The following is a 12,377-nucleotide window of genomic DNA, read 5'->3' on the forward strand; positions in this document are numbered from 1 at the left end:
CGGCCCATTTGGGGAAAAATTTGCGCAGCCGGGCCCCCACCGGAACCAAAGGGGGCGCCGGCAAGGAGTCATTGCGCAGGACGGGAAGCGGGGGAACCGGCGGAGGGATTCCCTGCCCCCCGACAGGCCCCCCGAAAGGGCTGCATGCGCTGGAAGAACCGACCCCGGGAAAAACCCTGAGCCGGGAAAGAAGCAGCCCCACGCCCCGGGCGATACTTGCGAAATTCCCGCAAACGCCCCCGGGCAGCCCCACACCTAGACGCAGGGCGGGCACGGTCCTCAGGCAGACGGGGCACCTTCGAGTCCGTCAGAGTCTGAATCAACTCATCTAATTCCTCTCCAAACAAAAAGACCCCCTAAAGGGAACTTTAGTAAACTTAGCTTTGGACGCAGAATCCGCCGCCCAAGCGCGCAGCCACAAAATACGCCGCGCGGCCATGCCATAGACTTAGCCGAAATCCGCACCAAGTCATAAAGAGCATCTGAGAGGAACGAGGCAGCCATCGCAATCTTCGCTACCTCCTGATCCACTAGAGACCAGTCATCAGACTCCCGATCCAGGACACGCTCAGCCCACCGAAACACGGCGCGAGCGACTAGCTCCCCACAAACAGCCGCCTGGACCCCAAAGGCAGAGACATCAAAAACATACTTAAGAAGAGTCTCTAACGCACGCGCCTCCGAGACCCTAAGAGCAGAACCGTCCATAACAGGCACGGTATGCCGCTTAGGAAGTGCCGAGACCACCGCGTTCCCCATTGGCGAAATTAAGGTAGCCCTACCTCCCTCCGGGACGGGATACCCAAGAGCCAAGGCGCACACCAAACGAAACTGCGCCCATAGGCCACTGCGCCAACACAAAATCCCGCAAATCCTGACGCACAGGAAAAGAGCGGGAACCAGGACAGACCCCCTGAAGCAGAGGGGCCCCCATACGCGGGGTCTCCGGCGGCGCCACTGCAAAAATGCAGCACCAAGGAGACCTGCTACACAGGTCTAAAAGCTCATCCCTCTGAATAAAAAAGCGCACCACGGACGCATCTGCTCTGGAAGACGGGAAACCCGCCGCCCCGCTGCCAACAGGCGTCCCCTATAGAGGATCCTGGAAGCCCGCCAAAGCAGCCAGGTCCTCAACCAGGCCAACACGCTCCTCCGCCCACCAATTTGCAATCCAAGCCCCCCCGCGGGCGCTTGGATGAGGGAGGAGGAAGAGGGGACGCCAAACGAAAAGAGGGAGGCAAAGCCATAGGGGGCGCGGAGGGAAACCCCCCCCCGAAACCCCCCAGGCGCACGTGGGACCCCCAAAAGTCCGCACAAAGAAAGAAAATAAATTGGGGGCAAAAAACCCCTGGGGGTCCCCAGGGACTCCCTGCCCCAGCAGGGGTCCATGCTGAAACCTGCCCCTGTGTTCGCCATACAGGGGGAAGGTCACCTGAGGTTGCAGACAAAATGGAGGGGCCAGACAAAGAAAATGGCGAAGTTCCCGCCAAAAATGCTCCCTCCATGGCCTGTAGCGGCTGAGAAGACTGAACAGTCCCAGCCGCTAAGACAGGCAAGTCGGCATCAGCTGTCAAAAAATCAGCTGAGAGGGAATCCTTCGGGGAATCCCTCCGTGGGCGGTTGTGGAAGACCGGGCTTCCCCACTGCTCCAAGCCGACTCGCGAGGCACCATCGGCGGGGAGCTCTGGGCGCCTGCAGCCGCTGCCGACGGAGCTCCACCACCTCACCGACCCAAACCGCCGAGTTCAGGCCGGCCGCGAGTGCCTCGCGGCTGGACTAAAATTGTGGCCTACTCCCCCGGAGAAGGGCACAATTGCTCCAGACGCGACCTAGCTATAAAAAAAGTGCTGGTTACATGAAAAAATACAGTAAAATACAGTTTTCTTAAAGGGAAACAACCCTTCAGACCAGCACTACCTCAGGATTTTTTATTTATTTATTTTTTTTTTTTTTTACAGAACAGACTCCACAGGCTCTCGAAGCAATATGCCTTGCTTGACTTAGGGGGCAAGGCTTACTGCTGAGGCTCCTCTAAAAAAATGTGGGGAGGTGGAGGAAGTGGGGGGAGGGACCCCGCTCGTGACCCGCCGGGTTTGACACCCCCGAGGTCGGACGGACCCCCAAACAGGGCCCGACCAAGCTCCGTCCGGCCAAAAACAGGGACAATAAACCCCTAAACAAATTCCAACAGCCCTACCAAGAGAGATGGGTACAGATCACTCAACACCTGCTGGAGACTGAAAGAAGACTGAGGGAAATAGAGAAGGGAGGATAGTATATACTGTCCCAAAGTTTTGTTTTCAGTCTCCACCTGCTGGTCATGATTAGATATATACCCATTCGTAAAGTTAACCTCTACTGGTCTGGAGAGTGCTAAAGAAGTAGGTGCTTTTTTTTAAACAGTTCCCTCTGTTGATGTTTAATTTCCTGTCAAGGCATTAAGGCCCGGATTCTCAAAACAGAGCTGTAAGTTAGGCGGTGGTAGTCATTGCATCACCGCCTAACTTAATCGGTTTAGTAATTGTCTGCGCCGTTTAAAAATACCAAATTCTCATTTTAAAAAAGTAGGTGCTAGAATCGTGCATACAGGTAAGTGCCTAGCAGTGCCTAATATTAACATAAGCATGGTTATGCGTGGAGTTTACAGGTATCGCTAGACGCGATTCTCCTTCAAAGGAAGGAGCAGGAAATATAGGCCTGGCCTACATTTACGTCGACTACTTTTGACGGAAGCCATGATTCTGCAAACAACGCAGTAATGCGCAACCAGCGCCATTTTTTTTAAGACACCAGCTGATTACGGTACCATTTGCAGAATCTAGCCATAAGTACAGCTATATATATTCTGAGCCTTTCCACTTGGAAGCTTTTTTGCTTGCAAAATCTCAAAGAGTTTATTATGATCTCCTTTGTTTAGTTTATTTCAAAGAGGCTATGATTATCTTTAAAAGTTTTCATGCCATTATCTCCACTCAAAACACTTAAGATTCTTAATCAGATGGTGAAAATGGTTATAACTGAGATCCGGCACAGTAATATATTTTATCACTGAAGGCTGTTACATTTGCTCATTTAAAACTCTTTTAGTTATCTATTTTCTTTCACTGCTGTATGTATCTATTTTCTTTCACTGCCATCTCCCTTCCTCCATCTCACCTTAGGTGCCGACTTTAATTCTTCTTCTCCCAGTCGCACGCTTTCAATAAGCCGTGCATGTGGCTGCTTGAGTTGTTGAATCTTCTCCTCTGATGCAACTTCCTGTTTTCGGTTGCGTCAGAGAAGATTCAACAATTCAAGCAGCCACATGTGCGGCTGGGAGAAGAAGAATTAAAGTCGGCACCTAAGGTGAGGTGGAGGGAGATGACGGAACCCTGCGATCGGGCAGGAGGGGGCTGCTGGGCCATACGATCCGTAATCGGCTCACACTAGGAAGGAGGGAGTGAAAGGGAAAGAGATGCTGGGCCAAGAGGATGAGGAGGGAGAGAAAGAAACCCACAGCAGGAAGAAAGGGGAGGACAGGCAGGCGAGCCAGATGCTGGAAGCGGGGGAGGGGGGAGAAAGAGGGAAAGAAGCTAGATGGCGTTGCAGAGAAGAGACACATTGGTGTGGAAGAGGAAGAGAGGGGAAATCTGGACACAGGAAGGTAAGAGAGAAAGAGGGGAAATTATATGCATTGGGACAGAGACATAAAGGGAAGATACATGGGGGGGAATTATGTGCTTGGGTGCATAGGGACAGAGACATAAAGGGGACATACATGGGGATGTAATATGGACACAGGGGGAAATGCCAGATACATAGGGGAGATATTAGAAATGGGGAAAATAGAAACACAGAAGCGAGATGGTTTGTGTTGATGGGACGGGTACCGAGATCGCAGGCTCCGGCAGCTTGCACAAATTACATTGTAATGCGCCACAAAGGTAAGAGGGAGGGAGATGGTCGGACCGCACGAGGGGTGCTGAAGGGCGGTACAAAGGAACAGACGCTGAAGAGGGTGGGAGAGGAAAGGATGGTGGTGGGAAGGAATGGAACAGACGGTGAAGGGAAATGTGGAAGACAGAGTGGGGAGAAGACGCTGAAGGGAAATGGGGAACAGAGAGTGGAGAGAAAACGCTGAAGGGAAATGGGGAACAGAGTGTGGGGAGAAGATGCTGGAAGGGAAAAAGACAGATGCCAGACTATGGGGGAATGGAGGGAAGAAGATGGGTGCCAGACCAATTGGGTGGGGGGTGAAGGGAGAGGCACAGTAATAGAGCAAATGGAAGATGCAGACAGTGGATGGAAGGAACTGAATGAGAAGATAAGGAAAGCAGAAACCAGACAATAAAGGTAGAAAAAAAATTTCTATTTATTTATATATTTTTTTTGCTTTAGGACAGGGGTAGGCAATTCCAGTCCTTGAGAGCCGGAGCCAGGTCAGGTTTTCAGGATATCCACAATAAATATGCATGAGATAGATTTGCTTCTCAAGGAGGCAGTGCATGCAAATCCATCTCATACATATTCATTGTGGAGATCCTGAAAACCTGACCTAGCTCCGGCTCTCGAGGACCAGAATTGCCTACCCTGCTTTAGGATAAAGTAGTACATTAGTTGTGTTGATAAAAATTTATAAACAAAGCCCTGCCAACTAAACATTTCTTTCTCTAGTTCAGCAGCCAGAACTTTGATTTATAAGGAAGGAATAAGCTAAATATTGCAGTACTGAGGCTTGTATGGATGCTATGGGGACAGTAGTCGCGGGAACGGGGCAGTGACAGGTATGGTGGTCGCAGGGACGGGGCGGTGACAGGGACAAATTTTTCCACGTGTCATTCTCTAAGAGGATTATCCACCTGATCAGGAGCCAGAGAGGCATCTTGTCTGCCAGATCCAAACAGGAGTCTTCCAGGACTGTCTCAGAGCCCTGAGATAAAAGCAGCACAGAGTCTAACCTCCAATCCAGCCAGTCTGGCTCCAAAAGGTCACTGGAGCTGGGACCTGCGAAACAACCTCAGGAAGCGAAGACGCTCCCTGGGCCAATGGCTATGCACACACAGGTTGCACTACCTGTCCTAGTCTCATCAGAAATGCTCTCTAAATAAGATTTACAAATTATGGAGAGAAGCCTTATACTGGGGAAATAAATGACTCCTGCAGAACCTCCGATTGAGTTTTCATGGGTCTCACTTGACTCCATGCATCGCTGCAAAATTCAGGCTCAGGACAGGACTTTTTACCCATTTCTCGGACCCACAGCAGTTCACCAGCCCTGGAGGACACAGATGGAGCTAAGCACGAGGCTCATGTCCCTCACTTGCATGCGCTGCGGCACACAGATACTCCTCTGGTGCAAATTACACAAGAAATGGTGTCAGCATACCCCGAGGAGTCAAACCATGTTGATTTCTGTAAAAACCAAAGGGCCTTGAGGCTTTAGAAAAAAATATTGTTTAAAATCCAAGGTAGTTGCTGCCAGAAAAAAAAAAGAGCCAAAAACGGCCCATGGAGACTTAATTGAAAAATTAAAAAATGCTGAAATAGGAGTTTTGCAGGTAGGGGTCCTGAACCCTAACCTCCAGAAACCCTAAAAAATGAAGTTTTTGGACAACTCCTCCCCCCCATAGGAAATAATGAGGCTGAACTTAACAGTTCTGTGAAAGTGCCTGTCAGTCAGCTCTCTCTGCAGCTTGAAGAAATGGAAAGGACATTCTGATTCAGAAACTTCCAAAACAGACTCTCAACCTAGAAGTCTTTGGGCTGCCAGTCAGACCGACTTTGTCCGACACCTCCATTCCCATGGAACCTCGAAGACTCGGGACTCAAGGATCTCCCGTACGAGGAACGGTTAGAAAAATTACAGCTATACTCGCTCGATGATCGAGACGTTCAAATATCTCACGGGCCGCATCGAGGCAGAGGAAGATATCTTCTTTTTCAAGGGTCCCTCGGCAACAAGAGGACATCCGTGGAAAATCAGGGGCGGGAAACTGCAAGGTGACACCAGGAAGTTCTTTTTTACTGAAAGGGTGGTTGATCGTTGGAATAGTCTTCCACTTCAGGTGATTGAGGCCAGCTGCGTGCCTGATTTTAAGGCCAAATGGGATCGACACGTGGGATCTATTCACAAGGTAAAGGTAGGGGAGGGTCATTAGGGTGGGCAGACTGGATGGGCCGTGGCCCTTATCTGCCGTCTATTTCTATGTTTCTAAATTACACAGCTGGCTCCCAGATACCCTGAGGATTCTTACACAGATTGCCCACAGCCTGCGCTCAAGCCACTGGGGGAAAAAAAATATATATCAGAAGGCAAGCTGGTTCCCAGAGGAATGGACCCTGAGCCCTGAAGTATAACACAGCAGGTTGACCTTACAGGTCCATCCGAAGGTTTGCCCTGTGAGCTGCAGTCCGGCTCCGCAGATCCTGCATCTTTTCTCAGGCACAGAATCTCCAAAATATGGGGTCGCTTGGCACCGAAGTCTCAGAAAAAAACCAACAAATCCAAAAATAAGAAAAACTAAGCACAGTAGATTAGAAACACCTCTGCACAGTTCGCTTGCAGAAGGAAAAACAAATTCACTGCAAATTGGGAGGTGATGAATGCTGTTAAGTATCACACTTCTGCAAAACCCAGTTCATGGGAATGGATTGATCATCTAACGCATGGACTCCTGAGGAGATGTAACAAAATCAAACATCTTAATAGGAGCCAAAGTGCAGCTTTGTATAAAATCACTGGGATAAATAAGTGGGTGGCTAAATTTAAGGCAAATTATATGTATGGTTCAATAAGGTACGAGTGCTGATTTTATTCTGCTTACCTGGGTGAGAGCCTGCAGCCTTTCTGGAGGTAGTGTGTGAGTCTCCCTGCAGAAGCCAACAGGAGACCAAAGTAGGGAGGAGAAGGCTTTATAGGCCTGGATGTAAACTCAGGATGATATTGAACACCAACAAAATAAGGATGATCTATGGAGAAAAAGAGACATACAAATATGCTTCTAAACAAGGCCTAGAATTCGCAACATTGACTTTGTTGGCAAACAGCAATTTTTTTAAAAAGAGGTCTCATACAGAAATGTCTTGGTATTAACACAACTTTTTTTTTGGGGGTGGGGGATGAGGGAGGGAGAAAGAGGAGTCTATTAGTTTCCTCCTGCTTTTCTGGGCTGGGATGCAGCGTGATGAGTTTTTGTTTGCAATCACAACAAAGAAAAATGGGGAGACCTAATGATCCACAGTGAAAACAATCCACCGATGAAAACAAAAACAAAAAACTGTGGATACAAATGTTCTGGAGATAATTTATTATACACTGACATATAAAAACATGAAAATTCAATTTAAAAAGTACAATGATAAAAAATACAGTGGGTCCGGTTGGATTTTTATCACTGTATTTTTTTATCATTGTACTTTTTTAATTGAATTTTCGTGTTTTTATATGTCAGTGTATAATAAATTATCTCCAGAATATCTTTATCCACAGTTTTTTGTTTTTGTTTTCATCAGTGGTTTGTTTGCAATTAAATAGGAATTGCTCCTTTCTCTTCCCCATCTTATATATCCTCTCAATTAGTGCACTCACTGAATTAACAAGCACCATAGCTGTTTCTGGAACCCTGAAACTTTGGGCCCAAAATCATGGCACTAGGCATCACCATTGAAGAACAGAATCCCTTTCTCCAGATCCTGTAAATGCCATCACAGAAGCAAACTCAGATTGGCCAACACAGTAAGCAATAGGCCTAGCAGAGGAATCCTACCCTGGGCAGCCCTAACAAATATTTTCCCCCTCATTTAAGAGGGGCAGATGATTGACTTTTGCATGCAAAGAAAGCATATCGAGGATCCTAGCGGCTTTCTTTTTTTTCCATTTTATGCTTTCCTTGAAGTTTCTCTTATTCATTTCCAAGCAGGTCTCCTCAGGAGAACTCATACAAGTCTCTTTGCCTTACTTCTCATTTTGCTCTCAACAGGTAAACAGCATACATCAAGTCCAATAAGTCTCCATTTTCTTCAAGAATAATGACATCTACAGCACTGCCACTCGACCTCTTCCTACACAGAGTGCCAACACTATGCCATCACGGAATCGAGCAAACTGTCCTCTCCCTTTCATGCCTTTTATAAGCAACATCTGTTTCTGCAGTACTTTATTACAAGTATCTGTTGTTGATTTCCTCTGTCTAGGCAGATGCAAATTGCTCGAGACAGGAAAAACCCATACATCTGGGGAGACTTGTACTTCCTGTGTCTGCTGTTGACAACATAATCCATGCTACATCAAAATAATTCACTCAGCAATTCACGAGGCCCACCTTCCAGCTCCACCACCTCCATTCGCTCGCCTTCAGTGTCCTGGCCTACAAATTTCAGGCCCTGCTCTTCAAAGCTGTTCCTTAACTCTGGGTTCACCTGCAGGAAAAGTATAAGTAGAGATAGAGACTTGTCAACAAAGAGGAAAGGCATGAAGAAAAGCAACGGTGTACAAGTTAGATCCAAACAGGGCATTGTTCTTTATTACTCCAGTAGTCTCTCTTGCCACACATCTTTTACCTGCCATGCATGCATGCAAAAGAACAGTTAACTATCATAAATCTGTACCTCATATCTATGTCGGTGTCTCTCTTCTATATATTCATGATCTCCATATAGTTTTCCTGTGAAGAGGATACAGTTCAGTACTTTATATTGCTGGCTCATTGCACAAAGTTAATCCCTTCCCTTTTCCAAGTAAGCTCCACCTTAGGCCCATTGCTACATACCAAGTTTATTCTGCAACTTAGAGCACTTCAGAATTCCTGACCTACAGCGTCTTATTCAAAGTTATCCTATGAATTTGTTCACAGGGATTTAAGTTTTTACAGAATCCCAAAATAATCAATCCACAGGTGTGCCCCACACATGGTACAGTGCTGTCCACGCATCAAGTCATGACCATAGTATATTTAAGAAAATTATACTCTTGTAAAGTGATTGGCATAGCTTGAGGAATTTTGGTGCAATATTTTTTTTTTAAAGTACAACGCAGAACTCAGTTCAATGTGGTATAAGCTTTAACCTTGGAATAAAAGGTGTGGTGGGCTTTTCAAAAGGACATCCAAGTCACAACCTGTTCATAAGAAAGAAAAGATTCTTACCTCAATTATCTTCTTTCTTGTAGATGTGTCTACTAGTCCTGAACTAGGGTTATGCATCTGAACCCGCAAGTTGCTTGCAGAATACTATCAATCATCTTTGAGCTTCTGCCAAAAGCAATCAAGGGAGCACTATAATGACAGGGATAACTATAAGGAGAGAAACGGGGGGGAAATCCTTGACACTATAATTCTGTTCTGTAACATACCAATGAATACTATAACATACAACTAATCAAAACAGATACCAAAACTATGTGTACCCAGCACTAATATTAGAGTTTGTAGCTATTCACATATCCTGCTATCAAGCAGAGACTTATATCAGCTTTTATTTTCTTGTGTGTTTGGGGGGGTTCTCCCTACTTATTTGAGAGACAGAGAAGTGTCCAAATCCAAACTTATCCCAACGCAGAAGACAGGCAAAGCCCACTTACAGGGCGGGGCTTCAGAACTACTAGACACATCCACAAGAAAGATTATTGAGGTAAGAACTTAATCTTTGTTTCTAGTGCAATGTGTCAAGTATTCCTTAATGCTAGGGACGTACCAAAGGAGTTCTCCAAGTCTAAGGCGGGCCCACTGAGCCTGTCTTCAAAAATGGAGGACCCGAAAGTGGCATCTTTTATGGCTGCTACATCTAGTAAAGGTATGAAGGGTAGACCTTTACTCAACAGGGTAGCCCATTCAAGAGCCATGCCATAAGCCTAAAAAGTTCTGGATTTTCTATATGGATCAGTCCCTGAATAAGAAGATCCACTTGGATCGTCTGAGGTCTTCATCCCTCTAGAGGTGAACTAGGTCCACATACCACGGTCTGCAGTGCCATCAGGTACCACTAGGACTACCAACCCCAACAAGAGCGACCAGTTTATATTTCACCAGAACTCCCTCCAGTGGACCATTCAAAAGGCCACAGTCCAGCTCTCTCTTAATCGGAACACAAATTTCAGTCAACCAAGCAAATATCATAATCAAATACCTCCTAGCTTTTGGGGATTGCCACCAAATGTGATAATAAGTTCCTCGCTCCCCACAGCCCCACCAGCATAACTCAGTAATATCTCATTTAATGTTGTGAAGTCTCTCTGGGGTTAAATACCACTGATAAAGTTGTTTAAATCTGTTCTTGACCAAATTACTCACTATGGATACTCTAAGAAGTGAGCAGAATATCCGTTGCCACTGGGTTTGGTCAAGAAATTGGCCTAGTAAGGATTCCCACTTCCTTACTAGTGTTAAGCTCAGGAGGGTCCCCTTGATACAATAGGGTTTTATACATGCGAGAAATACTACCCCCTGTCACAGCGATTGTCCCATACCCTATCCCATAGGGAGTTCTCAGTGTATAAGTCTGACAATATCCATTTAAAGAGAAACATGTGGACCTGATAATACTATAACTGGTCCATCTGTGTAAGGCCATAAGACCGCATAAGCTCTGACAAAGGGAATACCCCCTTGTCCACTAAAAATTGTCCCAGCACGTTTAGCCTTCCCTCCGCCCAGATCTGGTATCTCACATTCGTCCCACCCGGCTTTAAGCCTTCTGCCACTACTAGGGGGGTTTGCTTAAAGTAGGAGCGGTGCATGAACACCACAGCTCAAATTTTAACTCAAAACTGTAGTGCCTGCAAAATAAATGGATGCGCTTGTCCCACCACTATCCGGAGGTCTTTCAAAAGGGAGCCAGGGGAGGTGGCTAAGTAATATTTTTATGTTCAGAGAGGGGTGGGGGTTTTTTTGTTCGTTTTTTTTAATAAAAGAACAATCTAGTGATATACAAGCAGCAACAAAATGGCACATACTTACAAACATGCTGTATGAGGGCATTCGTGGGAACAGTTTGGGTGGAGCAGGAATAAATGTGCATTTGCAAGCTATTGGAGCTGCTCCTGGGTGTAAAATGGGCCAGAGTTGCCTTTAGGCTTAAAATGTTGTACATCAGCTAGTAATTTTAGTTCCGATGAAGATTTTATAGAACACAGAGCCCGGTACCAGCAGAGGGGACGACGTCGGTGTGGGAACCATCAGGGTTTTCCACAGAATCAACAGAATTATCAACAGAACTATCAACAGAATTTTCCACAGAATTACAGTTACAATCAAAGGCCACAAACGAGATCTCAGAGGGGACAGAGGTTCCCGTAATTAATCTTTTCAGATCATCAACTTTCTATTGATGAAGTGAACATCCTCAGTAAAAGTTTGACTTTTATACCCACTAGGAATGTTGATTTATTTGCAAATTGCGCATTAAGATGTTTTTTCCACAAGATAATGAAACGGAAGATCGCTCCATTGTATTTCCTAAATCTGTTTGGATTCCTCCGGGTCCGGTTGATTCTTTACTGGACTCTTTTCATAAATTAGTAATGATGGAATTAAATAAAAAAGATATTCCAGAGGAGGTGCTTAACATCTCTAATCATGAAAGGAGGGCTTTAAATACATTACAGAATGATGAATCTCTGGTAATCAGGAAGGCAGGTAAAGATGGTGGTATCGTGTTATTAAATAAAACCATGTACACCTCCTGGAAGCTTATAGATAATTGGAAGGAAGTGAATACGAGAAAATATCTATAGATCCTATGGCTGATCTTCAAATAAAAATTAATCGGATTACAAAAAAAGCGTTAGATTGTGGATATCTGACGAAAAAGGAATTTAAATATCTCAATGTTTTATTTCCTTAGGTACCAGTCTTATATCTTCTTCCAAAGGTTCATAAGTCCATGATTAACCCCCCTGGGTGTCCTATCGTCTCAAGTAAGGGGTCGTTATTAGAAGCTTCTTCCACATATGTGGATAAATTTCTTCAGCCTTTTGTAAAAACCAGCAATTCATATATTCAAGACACTACACATTTTTTGAGGAAGCTAGCAGAGATAGCTCCAAAAAAAAAAGATTGTTTTTTGGTTACAATGGATGTTTTCTCTTTATATACTATTATTCCTCAAACAGAAGCACTACGGGCGCTACACCAGAATCTTGAAATGCGTTCAAGGCCGCACCCAATTCCCACCGAATTCATTTTGGAACTGGCAGAAATTGTTATGACTGAAAGTTTTTTTTCTGTTTGAAGATATGTTTCGCCAGAAATCCGGTGTTGCCATGGGTATTACCATGGCACCGTCAGTGGCAAATCTGTTTATGATTGCTTTTGAAATTTAGTGGGTATATAGTTCTAGGTATTTTTCTAAAATGGCACAGTGATACAGATACATTGATGATATTTTCTTTATATGGGAGGATA

At 45.4% G+C, this 12,377-nt stretch overlaps 1 protein-coding gene across 3 annotated transcripts in view; it reads right to left on the bottom strand.

Moving 5' to 3' along the window:
• The window catches only part of CTPS1 (CTP synthase 1), an 85,324-nt gene that overhangs the window by 15,116 nt on the left and 57,831 nt on the right, over window positions 1–12,377 (bottom strand). For all 3 annotated transcript variants that reach the window (XM_033956991.1, XM_033956993.1, XM_033956992.1), the window contains 3 exons: window positions 8,587–8,642; window positions 8,301–8,397; window positions 6,804–6,948 (listed from right to left, as the gene is read on the bottom strand). In XM_033956991.1, coding sequence (XP_033812882.1) covers window positions 6,804–6,948; window positions 8,301–8,397; window positions 8,587–8,642 — 298 coding nt within the window. The remainder of the gene's footprint in view (window positions 1–6,803; window positions 6,949–8,300; window positions 8,398–8,586; window positions 8,643–12,377) is intronic.

The sequence above is a fragment of the Geotrypetes seraphini genome, chromosome 8, assembly GCF_902459505.1.
Source record: "Geotrypetes seraphini chromosome 8, aGeoSer1.1, whole genome shotgun sequence".
NCBI lineage: Eukaryota > Metazoa > Chordata > Amphibia > Gymnophiona > Dermophiidae > Geotrypetes > Geotrypetes seraphini.